Source organism: Zonotrichia albicollis, chromosome 8, assembly GCF_047830755.1.
Source record: "Zonotrichia albicollis isolate bZonAlb1 chromosome 8, bZonAlb1.hap1, whole genome shotgun sequence".
Taxonomy (NCBI): Eukaryota; Metazoa; Chordata; class Aves; order Passeriformes; family Passerellidae; genus Zonotrichia; species Zonotrichia albicollis.
Window position 1 is genome coordinate 1,722,039 of NC_133826.1, and position 15,834 is coordinate 1,737,872.

The window sequence follows — 15,834 nt, forward strand, 5'->3', positions numbered from 1 at the left end:
AAAGGAAATGCTTTTTCCCATCACTTCCTGGGCTCTTTGGGCGTTGATTTTGTCCATAATTAATGCACAGGATCTCTCCCCTTCCCTTCATTTGTAAATCTGGCAAATCAATTAACACTTCCCACCCAATATTCCTCTTTCTTGGCTTATTGGGGCACCTCCTCAGGAGGAACTTTCCAAAACAAATCAACAACCGCCCTGGCTAAACCTCAAGGGGAAGCCATGGGAAAAATCCCAAGATAGGCTGGGTTGGATTGGGCGTCAGGAAGAAATGCTGGGAAGGAATTCCTCCTTGTGAGGCCATGGGATGGATTTCCCAGAGCAGCTGTGGGTCCCTGGCAGTGTCCCAGGCCAGCCTGGAGCATGGTGGGGATGGTGGAAGGTGTCCCTGGATGGAATGAGATGATCTCCCACCCAACCCATTCCAGGATTCCATAGTTTTAATACAGGCCCTGCATTCTTCCTGTTCTCCAAGCATTCTCCTTCCTGTTCTCTCATCCTGGAACTGCAGGATGCCCTCTGGAGAAGCCAACCCCATCCCTCCCCAGCACCATTCCAAGGCTCAGAGCCTTGGATATTTCTATATATTTGTTTATATTTTATTTATATATTTCTATATCAGGGGATATTTTAATTCCTATATATAAATATTGACCTGTAGGTTGATCCCAGAACCGCGGTTCAACGATTAAAAACCATAATGAGATTACAGAGAATAAATTCTGTGTAAACCCAAAATATTTATGTGTAGGTGAGATCACAGAACGCAGGATTTGAAGAAGCAGAATATAAAATTATCCCCAGATTCCCACAGATTCCACAGCCTATCCACCCTGGAAGCCCACATGGACCACACCAGCCAAAGACTCCAGCCCTGAACTCCACCGGCGGATCTTTACCCATAAAATGAGGTTTTGGTGCCGTGTCCCAGCCCCAAGCTGGGAAAGCCTCTGGGATTCCCCTGGGCTCTCCCTGTGCCCCTGCCCTGGCCCAGCAGAGGCAGCAGCAGCTGCTCCATCTGCTCATGAAAATGCAACAGGGAGAAGGTGCCGAGGTGGCACCACGGAATCGCTCCAGCGAGGGACGTTTTAGGGACTCGTTAATTTTTAAAGGAAAATTGAGGTTCATAAAACACCTGAGAAGGAAAATAAACCAGGACAGCGGGAAATTTTCCATCCTCTCGCCACCCTGTCCCCACAGTCCCGCTCAGAGGTGTCGTGAGGGCGCCTCAGATCAAACTCTGAGCAGGGAAGATCAGAGAAGGAAATATTCAGCAAACCCACAGCTCCAGGAACCCCCTTATCCATGTTCCCATCCAGCAGCTGCTTCTCAACCAGGAAAAAATCCTGATTTCCAAGCTTTTGTGCCCACCAGAAGTGCTGTGATCTGGACAAACCCATGGCATACTCACCAAATCCACGAATGGCGGCGATTGGGTAAAATATTAATATTTAACATCTTCCCAGCTGATCCTTCTCCTCTATCCTCCGAAAAGAGTCAGGACATGTCCTGCCAATTCCCAACTTGGGTCCCTCTGGAGTTGGCTCAGTGGCACGGAGAGGTTTCCAGGAGTTTTTATTCTTTGGGATTACATGGCAACTCCCCTTGCAGGTGGATGCCACTTTCCAGAGGAACGCAAATGCCTCGGCAAGCAAAAAAGTGGGGGTGCCTGTGGAACAGCCTCTATGGACTCCCAAATTTCTTCATTTCTAGCAGGAGAAAGAAAAAATAAATCTATTTCTGGCACCCCCCCTTTGACTGCAGCTTCCTGCTCTCATTTGTAAAATCCCAACGATCCTGAGACAGCGGCGGGTGGGGGGGGGGGATAAAAAACCTTTTCCAAGCCGCAGCACCATCCCCTTTCTGCCGTTCCTCCTTTCCAGGTCACATCCCTCCTTCCTCCGGAGCCGAGGCAAAGTTTTGTGACGCTGCAGCAGCCCCGGCGCGGGTCCCTCCCGCGGAGCATCCGCCGGGATGGGCGCGGGGCTGCACCGCGGGGTTACGGGGCGGGATGGGGCGGCCCCAGGCCCGGAATGTGCATCCCGCCCGCAGGAACGGCAGCGGAGCCGCCGGCTCCCTGCCAGGGGTCAGCGCCAGCCCAGAGGGGAGTGCCCCGCTGCTGTCACTCTCTGTCCCTGCTGTCACCCGGGCGCGGGGCTGCTCCTCCCAGCCCCGTCCATGCCCATCCAGGTGCTGCTGCTCCTGCGGGAAAAGCCGGGCGGGCAAAACGGGACCGCGCCAGCCGCAGCCTCGCCCGCCGGATTGCCGAGCGAGCGTGTGCCTCTCTCTCTCTCTGCATAAAATGGAATTTTACAAGATTTACAAGATCTAAATCCCGCCGCTCCACATCAAACCCGACGCGGCTCCCTTGGTGCAGCGAGACGTCAGGGGTGGGTGGGAGATGGGGCCGCATCCGCCCGGGAGCGGCTCCCGAAATTCCGGCCCCCCCCGCAAGCCGGGAGGGGAGCCGGGGACAAAGGGAGGGCTGGGAGAGCCGGGGATGGAGGGATGGAGGGACGGAGGGATGGATGGATGGAGGGATGGATGGATGGAGGGATGGATGGATGGATGGGTGGATGGATGGAGGGATGGATGGATGGATGGATGGATGGATGGGTGGAGGGATGGAGGGATGGGAAGGAAGCCGCGCAGGATCGGGAATGCTGGCAGGGCTCTGCCCCACCCGCACCTTGCGGGGGTGACAAAGGGGACCCGGTGGCGCCTCCTCCCCTCGGGAAGGACAAAGTTCGGCGGCACCGGACGCGCAGCAGGCACCGGAGCATTCTCCCTTCCCCGGGTTCGTTCGTTTGTTTGTTTCTTTCTTTCTTTTTTTCCCCCCTGAAGTCTCCAAACGTTTCACCTTGACAACCACGGGAAGAGATTTTATCCATCAGCTGCAATCGAAGGTGTCGGGAAAGGGGGATAAAGGAGATTTTTATAGCTGATGGATTTGTACAGCTGATGGATAAATGGGATTTTATAGGTGATGGATAAATGAGATTTCTATAGGTGATGGATAAATTTCATCGGCCATCAGTGATCCGTAACATTCCCTATTCCCAAAGCAGCAGGAGGGGACGGAGCAGGGGTCACCCCACGGATCTCAGAGGATCCACAATCCAAGCCCCCCTCCCTGCAGTGAACTCCGAGCTGGAAAGGCAGAACGAGGAGCTGTTTCAGCAATTAAGATGCCAAATCCAATTTAAAAATCCAGGGAAGGGGGAGAGTGGCAGTGTCATTCCATCCCCACTCAGACTCCCCAGCTGCTCTGACACACTCCAAGCTCAGGAAAAGCTTTTCCAGACTGGGAAAACTGTGTGGTTCTCTCCTCTCACTGGGAGATGAGACATAAATCCTTATTTTTATTCTATTGACGTTACTGATAAAAAGATTTAACAAATCTATAAAAATAGGGGCAAATCAAAGGTATAAGGGAAAGATCAGGATGAAGCATGAATGATCAATATTCCAAAACTTTGCACCTCTCCTTGGCTTTGCTCCATCTCCACTTTGGTTTGGCAGGAGCCAGTTTTACTCACAGGGGTGAAGAATTTTGTGTAAACCATGGAATTCTGCTTCTTATCCATGAAAAAGGTGCCCAGCAGCCATGGATGGAGGTAAATAGACACACAGACAGGTCCAAATCAGGGAATCATGGAATGGTTTGGGATGGAAGGGACCTTAAATCCATGGAATCATGGAATGGTTTGGGATGGAAGGGACCTTAAATCCATGGGGTCATGGAATGGTTTGGGATGGAAGGGACCTTAAATCCACGGGATCATGGAATGGTTTGGGATGGAAGGGACCTTAAATCCATGGGATCATGGAATGGTTTGGGATGGAAGGGACCCTAAATCCATGGAATCGTGGAATGGTTTGGGATGGAAGGGACCTTAAATCCATGGAATCATGGAATGGTTTGGGATGGAAGGGGCCTTAAATCCATGGGATCATGGAATGGTTTGGGATGGAAGGGACCTTAAATCCCACCCCATTCCATGGCAGGGACCCCTCCCACTGTCCCAGGGTGTCCCAATGTCCAGCCTGGCCTCGGGCACTGCCAGGGATCCAGGGGCAGCCACAGCAAATCTGGGAATTCTGTTCCAGGACCTGCCCACCCTCACAGCCAGGAATTCCTTCCTGTCCTTTTCCCTCCCCATTCCCATTTTTCTGGCGTCTCCCTTCACAATCCAACCCTTCCCAGCATCCCAAATTTGACGTGGGGAGTTGCAGGGAGCGGGGCATTAATCACAGGGTGCTGGGTGGGAAGGAGAACAATCATTCCCTGGGATTTTCCTCCTGGAGTTTCTTAGACAGTTCAGTGATTATCCCGAGTGGAAACCCAGGAATCGCAGGATCAACAGGACAGAAATGAATAAAATCCCAGAAATGAATAAAATCCCAGGGCTGGGATCAGAACCCACTGGGCCTCCCTCCCTCCCGCTCCCAAATCCCCAAATTGTTCATTTGGATCTCCAGACTCCATTTATTTATTAATTAGCCTTTGCAAGCCGTGCTAACGAGGAGCCTCCTCCCACTGGGCCATCCTGGCAGCCCCAACACTGATGCTCCTCCAGGGAAACTTCAAACATTTCCTGAAAAATTGCACAGAAACCGGAAAACCAGCCCAGAACGGGGGAATTTTTTTCCACATCTTTGAGCAAAGTTACATAAGGCAGCCCCTGCTCTCCTGCTGCCTTGAGACTCTCCAGGCCCCCAGGGCTCGGGCACCTTCATTCCCTCAGCCAGCAGCAGGGAAGGCTCAGGAATGTTCCCTGTCCTCACAGCAGCCTGAAAAACACCAGCGGATATTTTGGGAATTTTGAGACAAACCAGAAGCACAGAATACAAAAATGAGTTTATTCCGTGCTCTGTCTTCCCAGATTAATGATCTACACTGATGTAATATTGGGGTTTTTCACCCCAGATAATGGGGTTTCACCCCAGATAAAGAAATCCTAAACATGTTTTCAGGGATATTTCTCTTCCCCCTCACTGCTAATTATGGAATAATCAGGATAACACACAACCACCCCAGCTGATCACTAAAAACCACCCCAAAAGGAGCTTCCCCCACACTCTTCCTGGCATTTTACTGTTTTTCTCCACAGCATGGACCCTTTCTCAGATACTGAAATTCCTGGGGTTTCTGCCCCTCTGGGGTGCATAAAGCCATTTATGGGTTTGGGAAGGCTGCAATTGCTGGGGCTCCTGAGCAGCTTTCCATTCATCCCTCCTTGCTGGCCACGCTGATTGAGGATGATGAAATCCTGATCTGCAATTCTAATTCCCTTCTTTTTCCTGAACAGGCTGCCCGAGAGCTCCAGGAATATTATTTTACCAACCCTCACAATAAACACCATTCTCCATGGAGTCCTGAACAATGCACTTATTTCAGATCCTGAAACACAGACCCACTCACAATAATTAGCTCACAAACCCCAATTTTCAGATCACCTATTTTTCTTCAGAAATTGGGGAATTCTATCCAGTAAATAATGAGCTGTACCAACAGCAGGGTGGCTGGAAAACCTGCAGCAGAATTGGTGTGCCAGGTGCTGCATCGTTAAATCACGGAATCCTGGAACGGTTTGGGTGGAAGGGAACTGAAATGCCAATTCAGTGCCACCTTCCAGGGACAATTCCACTGTCCCAGGTGCTCCAGCCCTGCAGCAGCTCCAGGGCCTCCTCTGGATTCATTCCAGAAAGTTCCTCTCAGATTCCAGAGCTTTGCATAAAAACTCTCAGGAAATGGCACACACACTTCACATTTTCCAAAAAAATGGGATCCCTAAAAGTCACTTTCCAGCTGGAATTTGCCATTTCTGGAGCATTGCTCTGAACTCACCCCGACCTGTGCTCCACAAATCCAACCCCAGGTGCCCCCAGGAGCCTCCACCTCATCTCCATCCTTCCCACCAACACTGCCCTTCCCAGCTTGCCATGAGCAAAATCCCATTTTCCAGCAGGTAACGCTCTGTCCCAGGAATCCGGTGTGGAAGAGGAGGAGTTCCCAAGCAAACCCTGCACCCAGAGGGGACAAACTGGGAGCCAGAGCCACCAGGCCGGGGTGTGGGAATGGGACAGAGGCAGAAAAAGCTGTACCAGGGGCAGAGGGAAGGAAAACACAGGGAAAGAAGGAGGAAAATCATCTCATCCCTGTGAAGTTCCTGAAGAGTTTCCAACAGAATGACTCAACAGCGGCAGCTGCTCCGTGCAGAGGGGTCTGGGGCTCGCTGAGCTGGCAATTAATGAATGTTTGGATCTATTTTCCATCAACACCAGCTCTGCTGACATTCCTCCAGCACACTGACGGAGCACAGAGAACGCGGGGCTGGGAATGAGCAGCTCCCAGCAGATTCCCAGGTCCCCATCTGGATTAGATCCTGACCTCCCGTTTTACTGCACCTTCAGGGAGTGGAGTTTTATGTTCCACTTTGGCTCCTTCCAGCCCCTGGAGCTTCCACAGTTTGAGGAGAAGCTGCTGCAGAGATTCCAGGAGCAGGAACCACCACAAACTTTGGGCCTCAAATGACCTTTCTTTGGTGCTCCACACCTTTGGAATGCAGACATTCCCTCAGTGAGGGAAGCAGCAGTGCTGGCTGTTCCCTGGGTGAAATGAGGTGAAACAACAGGGGAAAAGTGCTGGAATTCATGGAGTCACTGAGGTTGGAAATGCCCCTCAAGGCCATCGAGTCCCAGCTCTGCCCAACCCCTGCCTTGTCCCCTCGACAGTGTCACCCCAGGAATTCCCTGCATGCCCGCAGCATCCAAGGCTGGATTTGGATCCAGACCCTGGCACAAAGATCTGGATCTCCAGCCGTGGAATGAGGAGCAGGATGGGGAAGGGAGGCCCTGAGCATCCCAAACCTTCCTGGTTTCCCTGCGCCTCCTCCACTGCGCTGATTTATCCGGGAATAAAATCGCTGCCTCTGGAATAGGTCACAATATTATGACTTATAACCCCCACAGCTTTTTGTTCCCTGTCTCCAAGCCCTGAAGCTGCAGCTCTCCAGAGCTTTCCCATCTCCTGGAGAGGAGCAGGGCTGGAATTTTTACACATTTTGTGTTAAAACAAGCAGCTGACAATTCGGGAGCGCCACTTAAGGAGCGATTTCCTGCCAGGAGCCGGGGAAAGCAGCACTTTCCTCCGATTGCTCCTTTCTCCTCTCCCCTAGCGCTCATTCCCAGCACCCCTCAGGTTCCTCGCAGCACAAATCCATCAGCATGGAAATGTTGGACCATGTTTGCCAGAGTTTGTGGCAGGGAGGAAGCCCTGGGGCAGCCAAGGAAGTTTAATCCCATTTTCCACAGGTTTCCTGGCCATGGCCATGGTGAATTCCCAGGTGAATCCAGGAGGAGAAGATCCCAGATCTTTGGAGACGGCCACCAGCAGCTCCTGAAGGCTGCCTGCTGCCACCACTGTCCCATCTCCAGGTGTCCCATCCAAAGAAAATCCAGGAACACGAGGAGCCTTGGGACAGGACAGACGGAAGGCACAGGACAGCCAGACCTGCAATCCTCAGGACAATGCTCTTCATCTCCCTTCAGCAAACTCTCCAACCCCGGATTTTCACTCCAAAACAGCTCCTAAACCCTGAAAAGTTGGGAATCTTCAACTTCCCACATCCCTAAAGGAGCGAAAATATTGGAAAACCGAGGAACCTTGGGATTCAGTTTCCCAGATCCTTTGGGTGATGAGGCTGGATGCGGTCGGATGGGGTTGGATGAGGCTGGATGAGGTTGGATGAAGTTGGATAAAATTGATGAAGGTTGGATGAGGTTGGAGGGGTTGGATGAGGCTGGATGAGGTTGGATGAGGCAGGATGAGGTTGGATGAGGTTGGAGGGGTTGGATGAGGTTGGATGAAGTTGGATGAGGTTGGATGAGGCTGGATAAGGTTGGATGAGGCAGGATGAGGTTGGATGAGGTTGGAGGGGTTGGATGAGGTTGGATGAAGTTGGATGAGGTTGGATGAGGCTGGATAAGGTTGGATGAGGCAGGATGAGGTTGGATGAGGCTGGATGAGGCTGGATAAGGTTGGATAAGGTTGGATGAGGTTGGAGGGGTTGGATGAGGCTGGATGAGGTTGGATGAGGTTGGATGAGGTTGGATGGGGTTGGATGAGGCTGGATGAGGTTGGATGAGGTTGGATGAGGCTGGATGATGCTGGATGATGCTGGATAAGGTTGGATGAGGCTGGATAAGGTTGGATAAGGTTGGATGAGGCTGGATGAGGTTGGAGGGGTTGGATGAGGTTGGATGAGGCTGGATGAGGTTGGAGGGGTTGGATGAGGCTGGATGAGGTTGGATGAGGCTGGATGAGGTTGGATGAGGTTGGAGGGGTTGGATGAGGTTGGATGAAGTTGGATGAGGTTGGATGAGGCTGGATAAGGTTGGATGAGGTTGGAGGGGTTGGATGAGGTTGGATGAAGTTGGATAAAATTGATGAAGGTTGAATGAGGTTGGAGGGGTTGGATGATGTTGGATGAGGTTGGAGGGATTGGATGAGGCTGGATGAGGTTGGATGAGGTTGGATGAGGCTGGATGAGGTTGGATGAGGTTGGATAACGTTGGATGAGGTTGGATGAGGTTGGATGAGGTTGGAGGGGTTGGATGAGGTTGGATGGGGTTGGATGAGGTTGGAGGGGTTGGATAAGGTTGGATGAGGTTGGATGAGGTTGGATGAGGTTGGAGGGGTTGGATGAGGTTGGATGGGGTTGGATGAGGCTGGATGAGGTTGGATGAGGTTGGATGAGGTTGGAGGGGTTGGATGAGGGTGGATGAGGTTGGATGAGGTTGGATGGGGTTGGATGAAGTTGGATGAGGTTGGATGAGGTTGGATGAGGTTGGATGGGGTTGGATGAGGTTGGATGAGGTTGGATGAGGCTGGATAAGGTTGGATGAGGTTGGATGAGGTTGGATGAGGCTGGAGGGGTTGGACGAGGTCTCATGAAGCTGGATAAGGTTGGATGAGGTTTGGAGGGGTTGGATGAGGTTGGATGAGGTTGGATAAGGTTGGATGGGGTTGGATGGGGTTGGATGAGGTTGGATGAGGTTGGATGAGGCTGGATGGGGTTGGATGAGGTTGGATGAGGCTGGATGAGGCTGGATGAGGCTGGATGAGGTTGGATGAGGCTGGATGGGGTTGGATGAGGTTGGATGAGGTTGGATGAGGCTGGATGAGGTTTCATGAAGCTGGATAAGGTTGGATGAGGCTGGATGAGGTTGGATGAGGCTGGATGAGGTTGGATGAGGCTGGATGAGGTTGGAGCCACCTGGGCTGGTGGGAGGTGTCCCTGCCCATGGAATGTCAACTGTGAGGTCTCTCCCATCCTAACCTTGCTGGAATTCTGGGATCATTGCCTTGGCACACTGAAGCTCCCCTATCAATTCCAAATTAACTGCCCTTGACAGTAGGAACATTTATTTGTGGGGAATTTTGGAAGGAATATGAGATGAGGGTTTTGAGTTTATTTTTGATTTTTAATTTTTTTAATGTTTATTTTTTATTTTTATATAGGTAGGAAGGGTGAGTTTGGTTTCTATCGTTATAGTATGGTTTAGAAGGTTTCTAGACTTCTAGTTATACTATTTTTAAGGACTTATTGACTAAGAAAATGCTGTTAATAAGGATATTGATGTTTTTGACTTAATTTTTAAATATTTTGTTTTATGGACTTATGGTGGAAGATTTTTTGTTAATTATGCTATGATACATAAACTTATAGTATTGTATTTTAATTTTTTGTTTATTTTTGTAACAATTTTATTTTTTTATATTTTAAACTTTAAATTTTTTAAAATTTAGTTTAATGTAGTTTTGCATAAAATTATAAATTTACATTTTTGTTTTTAGTACTTAAGTTTACAAGTTTTTCCTAAAGTTTCAAATTAAATCTTGTGTTTAATTTTAAGCTTTGGTTTACAGGCTTAAAGCTTTGAGAGTATTTTGCATTTTGGATTCTAAAAGACAGCAGTTATTTTTCCATGGAAAACAACTCCCATTCCACCCCCCAGCAGCACATTAATATTCCTTTCTCCCTGCACTCAGCCAAGCCAGGAGAATTTGGCACGCTGCAAACTGTGAACATTGACAACAGCACTAATTTTTAAACAATTTGGGAAGAGTGGAAGTGCCAGAACGTTTCCCAGAGTTAACTGCACACAGTTAAGCTGAGCTTTGTTATGCAGAGCCTGGTAGGGAAAAACAGAGCCTTGGAGCTGCTCTGTTGGGAATAAAAGTGGATATTCCTTCAAATTCCACCTGGGTGCACCTGCTCTCAACAGCAAACTTCAAAAATACAGAATAATGGCTTTGGGGAGTCCCTTTGGGCCTGGTGGGGAGTGCTGCTCCCAGAGCAGCGTTCAGGGGGGTTCAGGGCCTTTGGGGGGTTTCATCCCAGCTCCCAGAACATTCCACATGGTGAGCGTCTGAGTTTACCTGCAATGCCATAGATTTAACTGTGATATTTAACTATAATTCCTCACCACTTACATTCCTGACCCTCTAAACATCCTTATCTCACAACAGGGAGAAGAGAGGCTCTTCCCAAAGTTTTCCCAAAAAATCCCCTCCTCTCACACAAAAATGTTTGGACTCTGCCATCTGGACTCTTCCCAAGTTGTTTGCCCATTCCTCTGATTTTCAGACTGTTTTTATTGCTCCCATTTCCCTAATCTTCAGGGGGATGGGGATGGAATTGGGAAGCCTCTCTCCTTGGTACTGCTCTGCCCTTTCCCACATCACGCCTGAAACACAGAAAAACAACTATTCCCAAATTATGCCCAAAATCCTGGAATGGTTTGAGCTGGGAGGGATCTTAAAGATGATCCCACTCCACCCCTGCCATGGCAGGGACACCTCCCACTGTCCCAGGCTGCTCCAAGCCCTGACCAGGACAATTCCAGGGATCCAGGGCAGCCACAGCTGCTCTGGGAATTCCATCCCAGGGCCTCCCCACTCTCACAGGGTGAGAAGCTGCCAGCTCCCACTGTGGGTGACAGCTCTGGGGAAGGGGCTGAGGATTCTGCAAATGGAACCTTGTGGAAGAGGTTTCACTGTGACTTCTGAGAGCCAGAGAGAAGTTTGGTGAGAGGATCCACGTTCACCCCTGAAAGGATTTCCTACCAAGATTGCTGACATAGGAACCAAGAGAGAGAAGGATAAATAAGAGAAACCTGCAACTATTCCAATGAGCACTTTGCTTGCCTCGTGACCAACGAGTGAAGTGTAAACTGATGAGTTTTGTGAGAATGTATAAAAAGCGTACATGCCATAATAATAAGAACAGTTTGGAGCCTTCTGGAAATGGAGTGTATTTGTATTGCCTCCATCTCAGCTGGGCAGGATCTGATGGAGTTCCCTGAGCCCTTTGGAGCATCTGGCACTGGAGCACCCTGTCCATCTCAGCTGGGACAGGATCTGATGGAGTTCCCTGAGCCCTTTGGAGCATCTGGCACTGGAGCATCCTGTCCATTTCAGCTGGGACAGGATGGGATGGAGTTCCCTGAGCCCTTTGGAGCATCTGGCACTGGAGCATCCTGTCCATTTCAGCTGGACAGGATGGGATGGAGCTCCCTGAGCCCTTTGGAGCATCTGGCACAGCTGGCACAGCTGGCACCCTGGGCTGCCCCTGTGTCCCTGCCCTCTCCAGGAACGGCGCTGGTGCCGTTTCCCTGCAGCAGCATTTCCCTGGATGCACGCTGCGTGCAGAGCGTTTGTTTCCTTGGAAACAAAACCCTTCCAACCTCCAGCGCACACACAATCCTCGGGAAAAGAAAAACTCCGCCGTTAAACCCAAGGCCTGGCTATTTTTAGCCCCCGAGATGTGAAATCCCAACTGTTTCATTAGGAATAGAACCCAAGGAAAACACACTTATCTCGATTATTGGAGGAGGAAATCTTTGTATCCACCCAAACAATAAACCCACGGACTTGAGCTGAGCAAAAGAATTGCTTGGCCTTTGGAAATCAAAATAATTTGGGATATTTGGATTTCGGGATGCTCCGAGCCAGGGTCAAAAGAACAACTTGAGGTGATGAACAAGAAAACCTTCAGGTGACAAAGCTGAAAAATCAGGAGGGAAAATGGATTCATTCCCTGGAGGTTGGACTTGATCCTGGAGCTCTTTTCCAACCCTAATGATTCTGGGATAATGGAATTAGATCAAGGAATTGGAGAGTTTAATTGAAAATATATTGGCCAATCCTTTGTGCTGATGATACCCTGGTGGTTTTCCTGGAGAAAATCTCTGTGGCATTGCAATTAAAGAGATGCCAAAGGAATTCTATTTAAAAATCACCTGAAAAGATCAATTTGGAAGAATCCACCCTGAAATTTAAAATAAATCATCCTGAATTGTAAAAGAATTCACCCTGAAATGTAAAAGAAATCACCCTGAAATTTAAATGAATTCACTCTGAATTTTGAAATAATTCACCCTGAAGTTTCAAAGAATTCACTCTGAAATTCTACTGTGAAGTTGCTGTTTTCTCCAAAGAAGAAATATCAAAAATTCTGGAATTATTTCTCCTCTAAATCCATAATTTTGAGTCATTCTCCAGCCCCACTGCTGGGTTTGATCCTTGGATACTTCCCTAAATTCCAGGGTATTTTTGCTGTGCACTGAGCAGATCATCAAACATTTCCGTTAAATTTGACTACTGGGCTGCTCGGGGAAATAAAACATCAAAAACAAATTCATCAAATTAAAAACCAGATGAAAAACAAGAGTTACAAAATCGTAACTTCATGTTCCACACAGCAAGAAAGAACCCGGGAGTGAAATTCCTCCACAGCCCCCAAGTTTTATTTGTTCTCTGGAGATTCTTCCCTTGGATTTGGATGGATTTTCCTTTTCCTTGTATAAATGTTTGGAAATGAGGAAGATTTATCCTCTGCCTGTCACGTTTTTGGATTAAACATTGCATTTTAGGGGTTTTTTTCCACCATAAGTAGAGGAATTTTCAATCAGAGGAAGCATCCTGACATTCTGAGGTGAAGCAGCTGAGGTGAAGCACAGGGCAGGGAATTTTCATCTCTTACGGATAAAGATTATTATGCTTGATGTTGAAAATGAGCTTAAATTTCTTGTTATAACAGAGTTTTAATCTCTTCATCACCAAAGGAGTGTCCTGGGAACCATCCCAGCTACTGAGAGGAGCCAAACCTGGAATGACCATTTGAAAATATAAAACTCCACCGAAATTCTGATTTTTTTTATATTTTATTTGGAAGGATGGGATGCTGAGCTGCTGGAATGTCAGGAATTCCCACAGGATCTGTCGAGCCATGGATGAGTTCATCTGGAAGTCAGATAAAACCATGGATTGTCCAGGAGGGCAGGACTCGGATCAATGATCCCTGCGTGTCCTTCAACCCAGGATATTCCATGGTTTCATGATTCTCGCACATATTCCACACAAAAATCCAAATTTTTCCAACAACTGCCCCAAAATCTCCAATGGGAAGCTCTGAAACCTCCAAGGCTTTGCCACTCCAAGGAACAATTCCAGGGGGGAGCAAAATTATTCCTGAATTTAGGAGAACAAACACTTGGCCTGAGCCTGGCTTTTTTTTCCCCAAGTTTTCCACATGAAGAGCCCACCTACAAAACCCCAATACTGGTGTGTTCAGCTAAAACTGGGAAAACCCAATTTTTAGGCTTAATTTTTTGGGATTTGGAGAGCAACTGGAAACGGTTTTGTCTGGAAATGGGACCAAATGATTTAAAATCAGAATCAAACGAGTCAGAATCAGATTCCAGTTAGCAGAATCAGATATCAATTAATAAAATCAGAACCAAGCAAATGGGATGGGATCCCTCCCCAAGGAAAGAGTCACCTCTGGATTAATGAGCTGCTAATTGGACACCCAATTGGGCTTCCAGCGGCCCTAACGAGGCTGAGGGGGGTAATGAATTAATTAATTAATTAATCACCCTGCAGCCCCTCCCTGCCATTGCAGCTGCCATGAATAATTCAGTTGGTTGGACAAATCCGCCTGAAGATGGATTTTAGTCCCAGTTTTCAGGAGGAATTTTGTCCTCCCCGTGTGGAAAACCAAAATGGGGAATTTGCTGCGTTTTCAGCTGGTTTGGTCCCATTTTTAACTCCTTCTATCTGAGGGAAGCTAATTAATCTAATTCCCTTTGAGTCCAATTAAATCCTGCTGGAACATCACAGGATCTTGGATTGGGTGGGTTTGGAAGGACCCTAAAGCTCCATTCCCACCCCAGGGATTTTCCACTGTCCAAAATTGCTCCATCCTGGCCTTGGGCACTGCCAGGGATCCAGGGGCAGCCACAGCAAATCTGGGAATTCCATCCCAAACCCTTCCCGCCCTCCCAGCCAGGAATTCCATCCCAAAATCCCATTTAACCCTTCAGGGTAAAGCCTATCCCCGGAAATCTGTCCCAGAAAGGCCGAAAATCAGGGATTGATCCATCAGGAATGGTTGGAGATGGGGCCAAAGGCAACTGCTGGGATTTTCAGGAAAACTCCCGTTTTCCTCAAAAATAACCCCACAGAATGGGATCCCTGTCTCCCAGCCAGCACTGGAGCAATGGAACCCTGGTTAATAAATTCTACTTTTCCAGATTTAATCCCAAATTTCCCCACCCACGTCCATGAAATCCAGCTCTCCCCGCATCCTTTGAAGGCCTGGCTTTGCTAATTGCCCTGGCTGCTCGTTAGGGAGTTAATTAGGAATTTCACCCAGCTAAAGGCTGTAATTTACAATTACAGCGTCCATAACATCCATCCATAACACGCTGTTCTTAGTACGGAAAATGTGCCATGAATATTCAAAATATCCCTGGGAGCAGCTCCTAAAATGGATGGAATTCCAGGAAACGGATCCTCATCCATCTGCAGCTCCCCTTTCCCAGGAATGTCGTTCACCCGCCTCAGGTTCTGGTTTGGCACCCACCCAAAACCTCTGGATTCCACCCCAATTTTGTGGGATCCCCGAATCTGGCTTCTCCAGCCACTCCCAGGATCCATGGAATCTGTCAATTCCCAACGTTTGGGATGAGTTGCTGCACTTTGAGCAGGACTTTCCACCTAAATCTAAATAAAATCTTCAAGAATAAACCATAACCTCTTCTACTTTTTGTTGGTGACAAAATTTCATGGCATTAAATGAATATTTAATAATAATTTAATTATTCCAAATCATGAAATTCCAGATAAAATGATGGAAACCACACACAAGGAAAACATCTAAACAACTTCCAAACCCCAAATCCTGCTCTTTCATCACAAGGTTTTTTATCCAAAGGAATTGAGAACCAAATAATTTGATGTGAACTGGGAAGCGGGAGGTAAAACCAGGATTAAACAACACTTCCATACTAAAATTTAATAAATTTTATGGGAAAACACAAATATTCAATTCCAAAACCAACATCTAAAATGAATTAAGACCCTTTTCCAGAGGCAAATCCCATCCCAAAATCCAAATACATTCCCTGGCTGGTCACTCAGATAACAGCACAAATCCAAAATTTCCCATTATTTTTTGGGAATTTGGGTGTGTTTGCTCACATTCCACAGGAACCTGCTGCATTTGGGAGGCACAAAACCAAAATTCCTCATTATTTTTTGGGATTCTGGGTGTGTTTGCTCACATTCCACAGGAACCTGCTGCATTTGGGAGGCACAAAACCAAAATTCCTCATTATTTTTTGGGAATTTAGGAGTGTTTGCTCTTGTTCCACAGGAACCTGCTGCATTTGGGAGGCACCAAAACCAAAATTCCTCATTATTTTTTGGGAATTTGGGTGTGTTTGCTCCAATTCCACAGGAACCTGCTGCATTTGGGAGGC

The 15,834-nt window shown here is 48.1% G+C and overlaps 1 protein-coding gene across 4 annotated transcripts in view; it reads right to left on the reverse strand.

Annotated features, from left to right (window-relative positions):
* The window catches only part of PDE4B (phosphodiesterase 4B), a 199,378-nt gene that overhangs the window by 89,075 nt on the left and 94,469 nt on the right, over nucleotides 1–15,834 (reverse strand). Inside the window, exons 1-2 of one of the 4 annotated variants that reach the window (XM_074545607.1) lie at nucleotides 1,835–2,525; nucleotides 1,412–1,709 (exon numbers count right to left, since the gene is read on the reverse strand). The exons of 2 other annotated variants lie outside the window; for them this stretch is intronic. In XM_074545607.1, coding sequence (XP_074401708.1) covers nucleotides 1,412–1,458 — 47 coding nt within the window. In that variant the 5' untranslated portion in view covers nucleotides 1,459–1,709; nucleotides 1,835–2,525. Of the gene's footprint in view, nucleotides 1–1,411; nucleotides 2,526–15,834 lie in introns of those variants that run through there. One more of the 4 variants, XM_074545606.1, reaches the window with a different exon arrangement.